Consider the following 18,627-nt stretch of genomic DNA (forward strand, 5'->3'; position numbering starts at 1 on the left):
ACACTGCTGCGTGATGGGAGCTTTTTCTGCACAGGCTAACCCTCAAGATATTGGAGCCTTGTTCGACTGGCTCAGTCACACTCTGAATCAATTCCTTCTATATAAAGTATTAAAGTTTATAAATACACCTTCAAATTCCTGAGCTCTAGGTGAACATCAGCTATGTGAAGGCTCAACAGCGATCGATTGCACATCTCTAACTGAGTGCCGGATGCCATCAGCTGGAGCTCCCTGTCGTCTCTACCCCGCCCCACGTCACAGACTCATTTGGCCGACTCACATGGGATATTTTAAGGCCCGAGTTGCCACAACACAAACGCCTCCTGCCTCAACAGAGCTGAAGCCAGCTACTCATGTCTGGAAATGCTGAAAGCCACTGCCACATTCTAGCAGCAGGAGTCATAACACGCCCATGCATCTGTCCGATCCACAACCTGGCAGAATATTGCCCACATATTCCAAGACAGGAAGGCAGGTATGTAACAGAAATAGCAGCAATATGGTCTTCGACACATATGGTACATTTGTATGAGTATTCACCACACTTTTTAAGCACACACGCTGTCTTTATGAAAACTCAAGTGTACGTGCGTGATTTTAACTGAGCCACAAAGCTGCTGGTAGCGCAGAGTTAATCCTACCAGAGCATCTCAGAGGGAATTAGCAGAGTCGTGTCAGACTATTGCTGCCTTGCTGTGACAAGTGGCTTCTCGATGCAACACTTAACCCTGGCTTTACTGACAAAGCCTACACACACATGCAAGACAGATTGTGATCTGGGAACCTCTGTTTAGGCTCAGTCTCATAGTTGCCTGCTCAATATGGCTGCAGTAACTAGAGTAAATGTGTTAGTGCAGCAGTTGCAGGTGACTGATCTGGCATGTACCCTGAATTCCCAGGAAATTGATGTCAGATTACAAAAGAAACAGAGACTGGAGATTCATAATGATTTCATGAAGGGATTGGAACTCACATCACCAAACCACATATTAAAAGTTGGTCTACAAATAATTACTATTTTCATTATTTATTAATCAGCAGATCACTTTCTTGGTTAATCATTTGGTCTGTAAAATCTCAGGAAATATTGAAAACTACTCTTCACATTTTCCCAGAGTCTTTCTTAAGTTCATTAGACAATTGTGTTTTCTCCAACCAACAATCCAAAACACAAAGAAATTCAGTTTACAGTGATATAAAACAGAGAAAACCACAAAATCAACACATTGGAGAAACAGAGAATCTCTGGCATTTTGCTTAAAGACATTACTTTAATGATTAACAGATGATCAAATTAGTTGCAGATTAATCAACTAATTGTTGCAACACTGTCACTGTTATGTACTCAAGATGTGCATCTAAACTTAAAAGATTTTCAAAACAAAAACAAAATGAGATGAGGGATTTTTTCCCCCCTCCACTGAGACATAACACTCTCTGAAGTCAAGCAGAGGAGGTTCAGCAGTTCTGTGCCACAGAAAATGATAAGAAACGATTAGTGCAGACATTTTTTCCCAGAGGAGAAAATTGAGTTGAGCTGGAAAACTACAAGGTCAGGAGGATAAAAATGTCAAATCTCGACTTTCTGGGCCAGTTTCAAATGGGACTGGGAGGAGGATGAGGACTCTCTGGCAATTATCTGAGGATCCCCTGACCTCAGTTGTATCACTGTGTCAAACACCATAAGCTGACCTACTGTAGCTTATGTCTGCTGCGTTTCACCCCGGCTGACACTTCCATACATACACACATATATATATATATATATATATATATATGTGTATATATATATATATATATATATATATTTTTTTTTTTTTTTAAGTTTCAGGCAGTATGACCAGTCATGTTTGTGCCTTACTGGTTGCTATAACAACTCCTGTGGGAGACAGGGGAAAAACAGCTACAATGTGACATATCTCGCTTTTTAATGTAATGAGTGTTTTTTTAATGAAACCTTTTCAGTCAATATTAGTAACTATTGTATAAAATACACCCATGAGAACATTGTTACTGTGATTAGATGAATTGTCAAACTACCAGCATCACGCAGGTAGGACTCATGCTTTATGCATCACCACTGCTTCAATTAGCACAGCTTGATTTTGCATTACTGCTCTTTAAAAAGGCTCCTGATTCAGTCACGACCATGTGAAGAAGCAGGTGAGACTGTTACTTAGACACGGTTGTGTAACCAATAATACAAAGGCTTGCTTGAGTGCTCTTAAAAGGTCTGCAATTAACTTAAATTTTCACTTCATTTAACAGTTGTTTTTTTTGGATAATCAATAAGGTCTATAAAATATCTACAAAACAAACTGATCATCAGTTATTTTGATAAGAAAACACCTGTTCGAAAACTTCAGCTTCATGGATGAGAATAATTTCAGATTTTCCTTGTCTACTATGAGAGTAAACTCATAATCAGAGAGCAATGTCTTGGGTTTTGAACTCTGAATTCCTCAGCTAATAAGTGCCAGTGTCGGAGGACAGTTAAGTGGGGTGAGACCCAGGTAGCAATACTCTATTAGACAGAAACACACAAAGTAAATGGTGATGTTTGCATTTCTTCAGTGTGTTTTTGTCAGAGTCACACATTATCAGAGATTAGTCAGATCTATTATATAAAGGATAAACCCTTTGAGATGTATCATTTTGCTTTCAAGGGGGTCCCAGTAGATTAAAAGCTCAACCGCAGTGTATATATTGTAATTTAATTTACACTCCATATCCCCAGGATAATTACTCAACTTTTTTCTGATTAATGTGTGCTCACAGAAACTGAAATAATTAAGATGCACTCAAAAGGCCAATTATTGATTTTCTGTTCATATAACTGAAGTATATTCATTTAGATAATTAAATAATCAAAATCCCAGATGAAAAATAAGCATTCTTGTATTTTTAACTGCTCATATGTAATAACACAGACTTTAGATTTAGTTGCTCTCTGGTGTTAGTCCATCTATTTAAGCGGGGCTGTGTGACGCAAAAACTTCTGTCTGTCTCAAGGGTAAGAAGTTCAGTTTGACCCCCATTTCCAGTGTCCCTTAGAATCCTTCCTTGGTCCCAGTGGGACATCAAATAATCATGCCAGTGCACAGAGTCAATGACACTGATTCCCTTCAACAAATGCTCCCATTTCACGGTCAGAGCCCCTCACCTCACCACCGCCACCAAAACAGTCGGCTAATCCCTCTATCCAAACCCCTGGTGGGGAGGAATCTGCTCAAAGGAGATTTGAGGAGAAGGGTCTGGTTCTTTCCATCAGCCCGCACACATTTTGGGAAAAGTACAAAGCTGAAAGTCTCATAACTTTTATAAAGGCTGAACTCTGCATTATTATTAGGAAGAAAATATGCAGAGTGAAATGTCAGATAAGTTCACGGGTCAGATTTATTCCAGAATTCCTAATGCTCTGAGAAAGAAAGACTGTTTGAAGGCAGAAAGCAGCTATTATGCTGTGGAGCTCCTACACTTAAAATTACAACAAAAAGACATTTTCCTGGACTGATTGTGGGCTCTACTTTGATTAGAAGGGTTATTTGTGAATACTGGAAATGTAAGAGCTATAGATAATCAGAGTAATTGTTTCGGTCAAAGCCACATAGTGCTGCTGTGGGGAGAAAAAATAACCTTACGCTGCAGTTTGACACAATACAAATGTAAATGTGCAGTAGGACTTATGATACACACTTTATGCTGGCAGCCATTGTATAGAAATGCAACAAAATCTTGGTCAATTAAATTAAAACATTTAATATTAGTCTTTTGCGACATTGTCCAGCCCAGAAAATAATGAATCTATTCAGCACCTCACCCTGCTCTCATTCTAACCCATTATGATTAACATCCAACTCATGCTCTATTTCTTCTCCTCACAAAAACATCCCACCTCCATATTTAATTTTTCCACATTATGATAAAAGCCACACTGCTGGGATGGTGGGGCTGTGTGCGTCACATTTACAACACAAAGACACATGTTTTTCACTGATCGTTGGCTCTCCTTTCCTCGCAGGGTTTATTTCTGGATTGTGGATGAGCTTTGAAGTAAGAACTAAACATTTAAGAACCATTGTATGAATTATATTTTTTCTCTCAAGGATACATAGAGAAGAAGCTTTGGAGGAAAAACAAATCCCCCAAAGCAATTTGACACAATGCAAATGAAAAAGCACAGTGAAATCCATGAAATCCCTACTTCTAAGAAGCATTGCCAAAATAGAACATTTTATTCTATTTTATTACAGTAGGCCAAGTATCACAAGACTAATATAAGGAGAAATATGAGAAAGTCTTTGTGGGACACGTTTTTATATTTAAATATCAACACAGAAATTGAAGTTGTTTTCCTCTATGGAGCATAATTTTAATGTTTTGGAACCCAGGCCTAAATGGTGCCACATGTTGCATTATTGTGTTTTTTGAAATGAAGATAACTTTTCCATGAACCCTTTTCCTCCCTTTGTGCAAAGAAAAAAAATCACATTTTTCATACACAGAGTTGAACAAAACAGTGAATATCAAATAGGCCTTCAAACTTCAGATGAATTAAGTTACAGTGGAAGAGAAGTAAGGTGTACTACTTTCAAACTTATAAAACCTGAGTCTGAGAGCCTAAGACCAGAGACCAAGAATACAAATGATGCCCTATATACCGTACACCTGTTGCATTCCTCTGGCCCATGTAGCAACTTTCATCTGTACTGTCTCTGATAAAGTCTATGAATAAAAGAGTCCTGTGTTGTGCCATCAAAACATCTTCATGTCTGGTCTGGTTTTGGCTCGAAACCGTTCCCATGTGGGTTACATCTCTTTCAGATTAATGAGCTGTAAAACGACAGAGTAATGAAAAAGCTGTTCGAACCTTATGTTACGTGAAAGTGCTACACGCGACATCATTAAAATTTACCCTTGCTCTTTTGATGCAGTAAAACGAGAAGGGATTTAATAATCAGACACTCACACCCACTCTGCACCACCCGTCTCACCTCCACATTGAGTGTGTAGTCGGAGCCGTCCAGCAGGGTGACTTTACACTGCATGATCTTCACCTTCTTCACTCCTCTCAAAGGAGACCTGGACAGACGACTGGTGGACGACCTGTGGGACACCTGGTCCTCTTCCTGCTGCTCCTGAGAGGAGGAGAACAAGAATCACTTAACACTAATGAGTTGAATAATTCATTTATATGTATGGTAATTACTAATCAGTGAGATGTCTCAGTTTATTCGTTTTTGGGCTGAATGTGTTCACAGACCAGAAAAGGAAAATACCCTCTGCACCCCGTTTCCTTACCTAACTGCCTCGGACTGACCTAGATGTCAGACACAGTTGTAGCTGCCTTTGACAAAACCGCTAGTTCTGTCACATGCCCAAAACCTAAAAATAAAAACCGGGACCCTGAGTGAATGTAATCAGGTCCCACTGAGAAGACCTAGAGGTGTACCGCCATTTTGTCTCAAACAGAGAAAATCCAATTTTCCACCTCGCTGAAAACAAAGGCTTCCTGACTGACTTTATGCTGAAAAAGAAGCTTCTGGCTCCGAGATATTTCTCCTTCTTACTCACGCACAAAGTGGATTTAATGCCCCCTTTTCATTCCTATATTAAAAATTTCTTATCTTGTTCTTCGGGCTATATCCATCACATTGTTTCTACAGTATCTACAGCAGCTCGTGTGGACCAGTGCTCCCAGTGGACCCATTCATACATATCCATACAAGAAAATTACGATCACTTTTAGAGAGCATGGGAGTTAAAGTGACAGTATCATTTAGATTTGATTTACTCAGAATTTCCACAAAATACCAAAAGATGTATTTCAAACACTTACAGATGATTTATGAGCAGTAAAGACAAGCACTGCAGGGGCATGAAATCACAGTGGAGAAACTGTGAACGGAGGCCAGTTCATTTATATGTGCACCCTCACAGCAGAGACTGTGTTGTGACAGAGTGCTGTGATTTCTCTCAGTCATGTTTCTGCCAGTTCACACAGCTCCGACAATGGCAGAGCAACGTCCATCACCCTCTGTGGAACATTATGAGCGCTATGCAACCATGATACGGAAGTTCACAATACAGTTTTTAAAAAATTTTGAGCTGTGCCAGCAGCATCGCTCCAGGAATGTCAGTGTCAGTGTGTTTGGTCCACCACTTCGGTCCAGACGGAAATATCTCAACAGTTATTGGATTGATTGTAAAGACATTTGGACAGACACTTATAGTCCCGAGAGGAGGACTTGTAATAAGTTTGATCCCATGACCATCTAACACCAATATCAGGTCAATTTTCTATTTGTTTAATTATTTGGTTTATGACTGAATTTTTGCTAAAAAAAAAAAAAAAAAGACATTCCCATCAGCTTCAGTTGCACTTTGTGTTTAGCGCAAATTAGCAAATGTTTCCATGTTTCTATCATCTCTATGCATCATTATCTGGTCCAGTCCAAGTCATTCAAGAGTGGCTTTAACATCAAAACATTAAAATGCAGTTATGATGTCTTGCTACATTGACCTGCTTGGGTTGTAATGAAACTACCCCATCACCTCAGCCCTGCCTCTGCTGCTCTCTCATTACAGCCCATTATGATTCACGTGTAAACTCACGCTCCATTTCTTCTCTTTATCAAACACCCCATTTACTTTTTTTCACATCATGATACAAGCCACACTTCTAGGTCAGTGGGGTTGTGCGCCTGAGCATGCCCAAATTGCAGTTACATGGTTTAACATGAGGCAGATCATGAGAAAGCGAAACCTCTCAAAACCAGCTCTACTCTTTTCAACACTTCCACATCTGGCTGTTGCAGCTTTGACCTTTAGACCCATTAATACTGGTTTCTTGTACAGACATCTACAGGTTTAAACTTAATCCAGCGCTGCAGTGAGATAAAACCATCAGCTACATGCCTACAATGTCAAGTAAAAGCAAAAATAATAAGACAAGACAGCTCACAGCTAATCCCCACTCTAATGCGGTCTGAGAACCTACATACACCGGACATCATTCAAAGCTCTTCTATCCATTTTCCAATTGGATTTTGAAAATGTTTTCTGCTCCCTAAGTTATACCCATCGAGAGAGCAATTTTGGCCTGATGAAAAATAAACATAAGTGGGTTTCAAAACCTTGTGCAATGAGAAAACATGTTCTGCAACTAAATTGGTTTGATTTCAAGCTTGTGCACATGGGGCTCTTTAAAGCAACACACCAGAAACAGGCTCCAGTCTAGGAGCTGCAGGTACTCCAAACTTCAATTGTAAGTAATTTGTTTGGGATAAAGTAGTACCCCGAGGTACATCTGTGCAAAGGCTGCCCATACAAATCTGTATGTATGCACAGCTGGCCGAAAGGTTTTCCTTCAAGGTAGTAAATTAGCGAATAGGCAGGAATCTGTAGTAGACTGTAGTTTCTAAGTATTGGAAATTCAATCTACAAATCGATTAGATAGTGAGCCCAGGAGGTTGTCTGGCTCAGAATCTGCAGACAAGCACTTAGTAACATCAGAAGCTACCTGGGCTGTCTGCCTATATGGCATGGACCAGCCAGAGGCTACACTTTTATTCATAACAGAGACGAAAACACTGGCTTGAAAAACACTTAGCAGGGTTTTCCACTGTTCTATAACAGAATATAAAAATAACTATTTAGCTCACAAACCTGCTGATGGATCATGTTTTTTGTTCATTAAATTTAACAGCAATAATCATCACTTCGTTGCAGCTGTTTATGTGACAAAATGATGGGGATTTTATGATGAAGTATCCTACAAGAAAGACAAGACACTTACAGCTTTGCTTTCCAAAGACGGTGAGTCAATGAGATAAATTTGGAGATGATGGTTGTTTGAAAAACGTTTGAAGTTTTTCAAAAGAAAGCCTCCATCACAGATCAGCAGAGTCAACCATACCAGGCGTTCCCACAACTATCAAACGTTACTAACTTTTGGTTTTAGGGCAATGAAACGAACGGAAATAAGCAGAGATCTGAAACCATCAACCACTAAAAGCCATGAGGTTTTACTTTCAACCAACTTCAGTAGCTCGGTTTACTTTTTCATCCCCACAGCTGTGTGAAGCTGTGCTAATCAGTACAATCAGCTGACGTAATGCTGGCAATGAAAACATCCACACTTTGTTGGCGGTTTCTAAATCTGTGTTTTCACCCCATTACCAAAATAAAGGCACAGAGCACTGATAAGCGCATGTCTATTTGTCTAATTGTTCAACGGATGCATTTGATGCAGGGCCTTAACCGCTACTGAGGACACTGAGGCCATGTCGTCAGTATGTTTTTGTTCCCCCCATGTTCATTTCCATTTTTCACACAAAGACGCAATTCAGGGGAGGGATGAATGGTGCGTATTGTTTTTGTTTTTATTTTTCTTCATTGTTGTCTTAAATTTGAATTCAAGCCTAAACTATAGGAATATGTGCAGCGTGTACACCCTGAAAATCCATCCTCAGTCAAAATATTAAAGTGTATCTTGTATGGTAAAATGTTGAGGACAATACTGTGGTGAATGACATTTCATTAAATTCCATGTCCATGACAACTGGCTGGATACTGTGTAGGCCCAGTTCAGACAGAAATAAAGGGGTGGATGTGGTTTTGAAGGGGCTGACCTGTTCTTTCCTGGCCGGGGTGCTGTGTCCGGCAGCGGCTGGAAGCTGTTCCGGCTGGTTCTGAGGCGAGGTGGGTTCGGCTGCCGCCTGGCTGGGCTGGGATGCTGCTTTAGCTTTCCCCTTCTCCGTCTCCTTGTTCTCCTGCGGCTGCTTGGCCTCCGAGTCTGCGCCTGATTCAGTTGTCATGGTAAATCACACTAGAGTGGAGAAAAGAGGAGGATATAAAGAGGAAAAATAGATGAGTCAGCTGACTTGCTCTGAATTGATTTACTGTCGGTCTCTCAGCCCTATGTAACGATAAGCTCCTCTATGATGCAAATGCAGAGATGTGGATATGGTTTGACAGCAGAATAAACACTGAAATTAAAGTAAGTGGCTTAGGTGCACTCCAATCTCTTTTTAAATAATCTCAGTGGTTTCAGCAGCTGATGATGGAAAGTGCTTAGACTGCTGGTCCACAGATTCTACAACATATGTTTTCTCACATGTACTCATGTGCCTGGATTAAACTGGTAAACTATGGATTGCTTTCATTATTTTTGATCACATTCTTGATTAATCTATTAATCATTTGGTAAAATGTCAAATAACATGAAAATACACATCACCATCTCCCCAAACCCAAAGTGATGACATGTTTTGTCTGGCTAAAGATGTTCAATTAACAATGATAGAAAACAGAGACAAAATAGTTGCTGATAAACAACCAACTTAATAACTGACTAACTGTTGCAGCTCTAGTCTCAACCTCTGCTAAAAGCATCTCTTGGGTAATTCAACCACCCTATTAAACTGCTCGTGAAACTATTAGCTGATTAATTCATCAATTAGATTAGACCAATGAGATGATTAAGGGAAAGTGAACTGACAAAATTCAATAATGTATTATTAATCTTAAGAAAATTTTCAAATGAAAATGCAAAATAGCAAAATAGATCTTGTAACAATAAAATCAGATTTATTTTGATTAACTGATTAATGATAAGTGTAAAATATTAGAAAATAGAGAAAATTGAGAGACTATTTCCTGAAGCCTGAAGTGACATCTTCAAATGTCTTGGTTTGTCTGACCAACAGTCCATACCCCAAATACATATATATTTTTTTAAGCTAAAAAAGCTAGAGAACCAGAGAATATTCTGCATTTTTGCTTTAAAAAAACAACAATCAATTAATGAGGAAAAGATTAATTGTTAATGGAAATAATCAGAACAGCATGCCCCTCAATTTCTGTCATAGCTCTCCTGTTCCTCTGTGGAGTATTTACACACAACCATCCAAAGTATTTGAACAGCAACAGTCTTTCATAGCATGACCTTCTCCCTCTGAATAGCAGCATACCAGCACCAACAGATGCTGTCCCAGGAGCCTAAAACTGGGTAATAAGAGGAAACATCTAATGGCCAATTTTGCCAAACAAAGATGACAGATAGGACGGATAGCACCGGGGGCCCCCACACTAACTGTACCCACAGGCTTTGACATTGGGATGTGGGGTTTAGAGGGCCTGTGAGCGTGGGACAACACACTGGGCCTCTGCTCAGAGTCCGGGGTGGTGTGTAGTACGGATGCCTGTCATTCTGCTGTTGGCTTGCTTCTCCCTGAGCTCTATTTATAGGGCCCTGTTTACTCCAGGGGATGATTCAGGGGAGGATCTGTGACTTCCAGCCGTAGCTGGGGACAGCAGCCTCTGGATCAACAAAGACAACACTGTGGGCTGAGGTGATCCCCAAACTACTAACACGCTGATGAACAACTCAAACAACCACTATGGAGAGATGCGGCTCTGACAAACAAAGTGTGGCAAAACAGAAAGAAAAACACAAGGTATTGATTATCTGTAAATGTTTTACAGATTACCACTTGCAAAAATGTTTTGTTTGTTTTTACAATTCGTAATAAAAACTTGTCTCAGCCAGAAAACTTCAGGCTTTTTCAAAGACTAAATTTGGCCCACATGCCTAACTCCTCGTGCCCTGCAGTGAACAACACCGGCTGGCACATAGCTGGATTATGAACAGCTGGAGTCCTCATCATGCCTCCGTGTTGCTTTGTTCATCTTGCACCTTGTGACAGACGCAGTACTTCAAAATACTCTGCGCTGAACGGAGCTGAATGTTTTGTCGTCTCTGATAAAAACCCACAGGAGTGATTACTAGTGTGTAGACTTGGCAAACTAAGAAAAGTCTCTTCATTCAATATCATTAGGTATTACCTCTTAAGTAGGGGATTGCTTTTTGAATGAAACAGGGTAATCTATCTTTGCTAATGAGCAGTGGGTTGAATCCCCAGTAAATCTGGACTCAGAGATGAGTCAAACAAGTTGGGAGCCTTGACATTTTTTTAGCTTTTCTGCCCTTGCTTTGAACGAAATCAGAAGCATGGGTTTGAAGCATCAAGGGTCACTGAACACAACATGCTGATCCGACTCTTTCGAATACTCAACCTCAGTAACTACAGGTGCTATAAAAAGGCTGTAAAGATTACCAAATCTAAATTACAGGCTTGAGTAGCAGCAATGTGAAAGAAGTGATGTAGTCACAAGATCTGAACTCCAACCCCGGCTTTTAAAAGGAACATGTTTTCCTGAGCGAAGATAAGCAATTTAAAAGAAAAACCACACAGCCGAATCCAACCAGAATCCTGTCAAAAGCTCTCTGCTGTTCCTTCATTGCGCCATGTGTGGCAGAGTTGAGGAGCGGTTCAAGAATCAGCTGACAGATGATGGCTGCACAGCTAACCTTTGCTTCACTTAAACCCCCAACCCATGAAACAGGAACTATGGTAGGAGGAGAGGAAAGGAACATCTTAGCACCATAGAAATGGAGGAAGAATACGTTCAGTCACTGGTGACAGGCACTCTTCACAGGACCACACAACAGCCCACACAGTAGCCTTGTGTGTGACCCTCACCATGGACTGGCACATACATTATGCATTCAGAAAGCTGTATTCACAACTCATTTAGTGCCTTGGATTTCTCCTAGTATACAGGGGCGGCTGATGATTGCACCAATATAGCTTTATCATACTGAGTGCAAGACTGGAAAATGCAGGCAAAGTCTTTTTAATCTAATCATCTGTGATACTTTCAAATAAATAAATGTGCTTTGCCGCTCTATTGCTGATTAATCTTGCGTAACTAGAGATCCAATCTCTCGGGTCATGAAAGCTTTTTACATTTGGAGGCATAAAGGGCTGGTGTTTAGTAAGTTTCAACTGGGAACATCCTCAGGCACACTGGAAATATGAGTGGGGTATGACAGCATTTTATCAAATCTAAATCCTGCTGAATCCCTTAGTGAATCTTACGAGGTTTACATTTCAACATTTGCAATTCGCTTAAGGCTAAAAACCACACAAGCCAAAGATGTCAAATCACCTTCTGTTGCCAGAGAAGGCATAAATATGACAGTTTAAAGGGTTTACTAAGGGATTCATTAGCATCTGAGCTTAATGGATCTGGATATTTGGTTGACTGGGAACCAGGTCCAAAATGGAACCTGCTGTTGAAACTCATTCCTCAGTAAATTTGAGGAATAAATAAAAGAGGAACTCAGCACTTAGCATGAAAGTGCTGTGACTGAAAAGACGAATGAAGAGAATGCTGAGAGAAGAAAAAAAATCTCAAACCTCAGCTACAGTAAATGCTAAATAACCCTACAACAATGAGCACTTAGTGTCAAAGATGTCATCAAATGCATCTCTCAGATTACAACTTGGAAAACAGCTTTCCACTCAGCTGTCACCTGATGGAAAACACATGTTTATCTCTGCTATTTTCAGATAGAAACTGATATTCTCAGTAATAAAAGGAGAGACGTCTTCCTCCAGGAACAAACCTTCCTCAGTTGAACAATTACATCATTAGTGCGACACACCCATTTCTCCTTTACAAAATAAATCAAAACAAAACCACAGTTTATCAAACATGCTGTCTGCTACAAGAGAAACTAATTAAATCAGAAATCGAATCGCATTCAGACATAATGCCGAGACAACCCACTGCAGTGGACATTCATGTCCATACTAAAAGCTCAGCAGAGGCTTATCAGTATGTAGCTGCGTTACATAATTGATCACTGACTCTAACGGCTGTGGTGCTGCCCCATGGATGCAAATCTGCATTTTAAGGTCCATTTGTGTTTGTAATGCACACTGTTGGAAAGTGGCCTGTGCACATGGAGTCTCACATGCACACAGACACAAATGAGAGGACAGGGACTGCCATCTGTGCTGAGTGCCATTAGCCGGAGTGCACCACAGCTGGGCCCATCCCTGCCACCCCTGCCCCCACACTCCTAACCTCCCCCACACCCACCCACCCCTCCCCTTGGGGGCTTATGGAGGTTACATGGAGGGGAATAGCTGGCGTTTTTTGACACGTCAAAGCCCATCCCGAGCAGGCCTGTCGTACATGATGCGACCCCTCTCCATGGCTGCAGGGCTGACAGCTGTCACACAGAAACCCAGCTACTGTAACAGGATACCATGTAGCTGGTCTGGCCACTCAAATGAGACACCTCTGCTGAGGGGTTACTGATCCCAAAAGTGTTTTTAAATGTTCTGACTTCAAAACAACAAACAACATTATTGACAGGTTATGTTGTCATGAATGGTATGTCCTCTCATAGACAAACAAAAACAAAATGTCCTAGAGTATTTAGTGTCCCTTTTACAGTAGATTTAAGGCATTCAACAAACACTGTTAACTGCAGTAACTTATAATAGATGCAATATTATATTCATCTCTGCATGCATAGAGTGCCACCATTAGTGGCAACCACTGGTTAGGAGTTGTTCTGCCACAAAAACAGAACCTGGTATTATGTTTGGGAAGACACTTTTACATTTGGTTGAATAAAACAAGACAGCTGATAGACATTTTTCACTGTTGTATGATGTATATAAGGCAAACGACTGAATAATCAAGAAAATAATTACCACATTAATCGATAATGAAAACAATCAGTTGCAGCACTAGTTTTGCATAAACCTTTCACACATCTGTCAAACATGCTCTTCAGGATCATCCCCAAAGGGCTCAAAGTTGAACAGTTAAAACCAGAAAAACTGGAATGAACAGAGCTAAAACTTAGCTGCATTGAAAAGCAGAAGAAGAGGCTTTACACTGACGTGTGTTTACCTGACTGTCAGTAGACCTAAACTGGTGTAACAAGCAACACGAGAAACTCATTGTTTATCTGACTCTGCTTTTTCTGTGAGAGATAATAACAAATGACCGACATTTAACTTGTCATAAGGCATCTGCAAAATGTTACTAAATAACATGTCACATTTCGCTTAGCACAGTTTGTCCTGCCTTCAACAATTCAATATTTCAAACAACCCAGATCTGTTTTCTAACTCAGTGTGTTCAGCCAGGACATTCTCCTGCTCTGGTAGCATGGAGACAGATCTAGCAACTACTACTTTATATAAAGTCAACAAAGATGTTTAACCAAACCACAGAAACAACCCCGTACAAAAGTTCCTAACAAGCTACAAAATGTCAAAAACTGTAACATCAATGACTCAGCAAAACATCTCAAGACTGATGCTTTGTGGCACCTCTTTATCTATTTTTCTCATTAAAAAATCAAGATATATTTTGCATAAACACTCATGCATGCCATTACACCCACAAGTGTTTCTATTAATTTGTCCACTCCATCTATATCATGAGGTATGATTGGCTAAAAAACATCTGTATCATGCAATACAGTTCAATAGCACCACAAAGCCCTGCCTCCTTCTATGAAAACAGTCTCATGACAGCAAACTAAAACGTCTTAGTACATTTGATTTTTTAGCAGCCATGTCAGAGGCTTTTACATTCAGCCCTCGTATCAGTTTTCAAAAATCACTTAGTTGAAGCCTTCCGGACCAAAATGGACGAGGCACTTCACAGCTGAGCAGCAGAGCAGCAGTTTTGGGGAAGGCAGACTGGTCACATGAAGGTGACTCTATACAGAGAGCATTTCTGCTGAGGAGGCCATAAATCCTGTCAGCTTGCTGCGTTTACATTCTTAGCATTACTGTCTCTAGCAGCGAGGCGTTCGGGGGATACAAAAGACAGGCCAGCAAACTTATTGTAATCTCAATTTGACTGACTTGACTGCACTTCGTTAAGCAACGCAATCAGTGTGTCTTCATTGGTGTTTTGTTGCTTAAGGCCAGGGTTGGTTTCCCTGAAAGCCTGGTACAAACGTTACTGAAGTGAAAACAAATCATGAAATACACATTAGCGCTCAATCCAGCTGTACTGCTCCGTTGACAAAGGGAAAATCTCCTATTTATGTAAAAGATTAGAGCAAAATCTTGGCAGCTAGATGAAGAGCTAATAACGTCTCATACAGCGACTGTGACGGGCCAGCAGGGATTAAGCATTTTATGAGATTAGCTATAGGTAATCAGTAAATCAGCTGTAACTTGATTACCAATAATGTCTGCCGGCAAGCATAAACAAGGGTCAAAGCAGCAGCATGTCACAAAACATATCTCAATGTGGAGAGCTGCTGTCAGAGGCTTCTGTGACCCAGACTCATTCAACAGCCTGGCAGCAGCACAGAGATACTCCCCTCCAAAGTTTTAGGGTGAGCCTCGCCCTTCTCACCAATCAGAGATCCACCATCTGGGGTGTGAGCTCATGTCCGTCAATCAATATATGAAGGGACTCCAGGTTTGCTACTCCTCTCCCAAACAGGCTCCGAACTGCTGTTAGCTGTGTCTGACTCGTAATCTAGTAAGCTCCCCATTCCTCCATTAGCAGACGCGGCAAACAGAGAGGGGATGTAGGTGAAGGACTGGGTGGAGCGGGGAGAGGGAGGGGTGGGTGGGAGAAGTGCTTTCGATTCTCATGCTAGCTCTGACTTGTTATCTAGAACTTGCATATCGTAGCTTTAAAACAAACCTTTCGGGTTTATTTTGGGTCCTCGCTATAATTCTCTTTTGAAGATAGTTGTCAAAAACAATGAAAAGATGCTTTTATAGAACCCAAACCATAATATTGTATTATACTGGGACCTATTGTACTTTACCAGGAGGAGTCACAGTTGGAGTGGATGATACATTGTTTTTATGTCATTTTTTGCTTTAAAAATATGCATCACCCTTGTTCACCTCAGACAAAACCAGTAAAAAGAAGCTGTTGCTATTGTATTTGCCTTCATACTGCATGACCCCATTGTGTCTCTGCAGAGCCCAACAGAAAGTTTAAAGTGTGCAAGTCACATATTTGGGGTGTTTCCTTATCTACATCAAGCGTCTAAGGATAGAAAGTGTCATACAGTAAGTTATGATTATGGGCTGTAAGAATAGACCATGTAAAGCAGATTTTTGGTAATGCTAATAGCTCTGCCTAATTCATATTAAAAGATGTCAGCAGTGTGTACCTGCATTTTCCAATACACTGTATGCAAGTTGAAGTAAATTCAGGTTGCTCTCAAACGGTTCACTCCCAATGAATGAGCTACAGTACGAAGCCCTGCAAACTAGGCCCACGATGCTGCTGCCGTTCAATGCTACTGCAACAACAGCTTACTGTGCATCTTAATTAAATTGTCAAGTCAGACTCCGGCCATTGCATGCCGTGCCTTCTGGGATGTGAGGATGCTAAAAGAGGATCCAGACCGTGTCATCCAGCCCCTAACCACGCCTACCGCACTGCAGATCAAAAACACCCAAGTATGTCGTCTTAAAGATCCGACAATTTGAACAGTTTTAATCCACGAATCGTCTTCAAATGTCACCATGTCTGCCGGTGACTCAGCGCTGTCCTTCACCGATGTAAAAGCGCTGGATTAAAGGGTTGGAAAAGCATCTCTGTCGTGTCGTTTCACCCATTTTACACTTTATGCCTCGAAACTGGAGCACGTTAGCTCACTGTACCTTAAGCGGGTTGTTTCTTTGAAGTATCTGTGCAGGCTTTGACTTTTAGCTACAAAATAACCACCGCTGCAGGCAGCACATTCAGCACAAAAAACACAACAACACGCTGCTACAATGTTACGCACCGAAAGGCTACAGTACAAAAATACAAACCATAGCGGAATTCAAAAGGTTGACCACGGTTAGCCACGTCCACCCGACTTTTCCGCCTGAGTGAATACACCAGAAGTGTATTTTAATGTTAATTATCTGTCATCGGCGGTGGGTGTTGTGGTCTTCAGAGGCGAGAGAGGGAATAAAACGGGGATTTGCACAAACCGAGTAGCAAGCATCTCTATTAAGAAGGTCACATAATAATAAGGAGAAAAGCAGCAAATAAGAGAGGTTTGTTACCAGGTAAACCGTCTTCGTTCAGATGGTTATGCGAGTTGCATTCGTAGTGGGCTTCTGTTTCCTGACAGCGGTGCTACTCTGCTGCAGTTCCCCTCTCCACCAGCCTATCAAACTCCACTATGCAGCTGAGAGTAGAATTGTGGGATATCAGGACAGCCGCGGCATTATTTTAGCAGCACTCCCCCACCCCATTACTTCCACACACACGAATACAGGACACACATATACACTGAGCATGGCAATTAATGACACGAGGTTTGTTGTTTTACTGGGAAAAAAGCAGTGCGAGTAATCTCTATTTAAGGAAATGTGATTAAAATGAAACTGAATCAGCGGTGGAATGTAACAGGGTACATTTACAACAGTCCTGTATTGAAGTACTAAATTGAGATTCTTGTAAGCCTGCTTTTACTTGAGTAGCTACCTCCAATTTATGAATGAATAACTTAACTTCATGTAATGCCCAGCCCACATAAGACCACCTCTATAGCTAAAATGATGAGTTGATTAATCAATTACTCGATCAACAAATAATAACTGACTGCAATTTTCATAATCAATTAGTTGTTAAAGTCATTTTTCAAGCAAAAAGAACAAACATTTTCTGGTTCCAGCTTCTCATTAGAGAAGATCTGCTGCTTTTCATCATCTCATGTTACATTTAATGAAATATCTTCAGGTTAGTTGGATAAAACATGCAATTTAATGACTTCACCAAGTGCATTTTTCAGTATTTTCTCACATTTTATAAATAATTAAACAAGAAAATAATCATCAAATTAAAGTTAAATTGAATTATGAAAACAATAAATGAAACTGCAGCCCTAGATGCCACAAATTCATATAAGCCAGATACTGAGCATCACGTATACATTTTCAAAACATTACTACAAAAGGTCCAAAAAAGAAAAATGATTTGTATAACTTTCACTCTTACATGTTCTGTTATTGTCTACAAAATAGGTCATAAGGCTTAGGCTTACAAGACAAAATTAGCAAATTTATTTTTTACTTCACTACATTTCAGAGGGAAGTGTAATTTTTCTACTTCCCTGCATTTATCTGACAGCTGTAGTTACTTTTCAAATGAAGATTTTATATATAAAACCTGTGACTTTGCAAAATATGATACATTGTTATAGATTTTGAATACAGAGTAGTTAAAATTAGCTTGCAATGATCCAATAGTGTAATACAACACTGACAGGAACCATTCTGCTGCATAATGAACATTACATTTGATTTTTCAAGTACATTTTGTTGTTAATACTTCTGTAAAAACTGACATTTATTTTAGTATTTTTACATTATCGTACTGCTACTTTTACTCAAGTAAAAGATCTGAACACTACTTCCATCACTGAACTGAATATAAGACAAAACACTTGATCTGTTGCTACTGAATTTCAAACAGACTTCCTGCCTGTGAGCACCCAGTCTGGACCACTTTATGAAATTCTCCAAATTGGAAAACATAATCCAGGGCATATTAGAACAAGCCAATAGTAAACACACAAATATACTGACACACATCTGCTACCCTATATGTTTGTGCGTGCACAAACATGGACATAAAAGCACGTTTTTAATTAGTGTCTGGGTTGTTCCCTCCAAGGATTTGTGGGTTTTGCCTCCCGCCTCCCACTGGGAACTTGACCCAGCTTGGTCATCCATTTGACTTTTATTTCATCTAATTGCTTTCATGCTCAAG

At 40.3% G+C, this 18,627-nt stretch overlaps 1 protein-coding gene across 12 annotated transcripts in view; it reads right to left on the reverse strand.

Moving 5' to 3' along the window:
- The window catches only part of LOC108884228 (band 4.1-like protein 3), a 49,078-nt gene that overhangs the window by 21,908 nt on the left and 8,543 nt on the right, over nt 1–18,627 (reverse strand). For 8 of the 12 annotated variants that reach the window (XM_051069895.1, XM_051069889.1, XM_051069893.1 and 5 more), the window contains exons 2-3: nt 8,634–8,803; nt 4,995–5,138 (exon numbers count right to left, since the gene is read on the reverse strand). In XM_051069895.1, coding sequence (XP_050925852.1) covers nt 4,995–5,138; nt 8,634–8,803 — 314 coding nt within the window. Of the gene's footprint in view, nt 1–4,994; nt 5,139–8,633; nt 8,831–15,249; nt 15,270–16,916; nt 17,128–18,627 lie in introns of those variants that run through there. The other 4 variants (XM_018678008.2, XM_051069891.1, XM_051069894.1 and 1 more) reach the window with 4 other exon arrangements.

Source organism: Lates calcarifer, linkage group LG4 (assembly GCF_001640805.2).
Source record: "Lates calcarifer isolate ASB-BC8 linkage group LG4, TLL_Latcal_v3, whole genome shotgun sequence".
Classification (NCBI taxonomy): domain Eukaryota; kingdom Metazoa; phylum Chordata; class Actinopteri; family Centropomidae; genus Lates; species Lates calcarifer.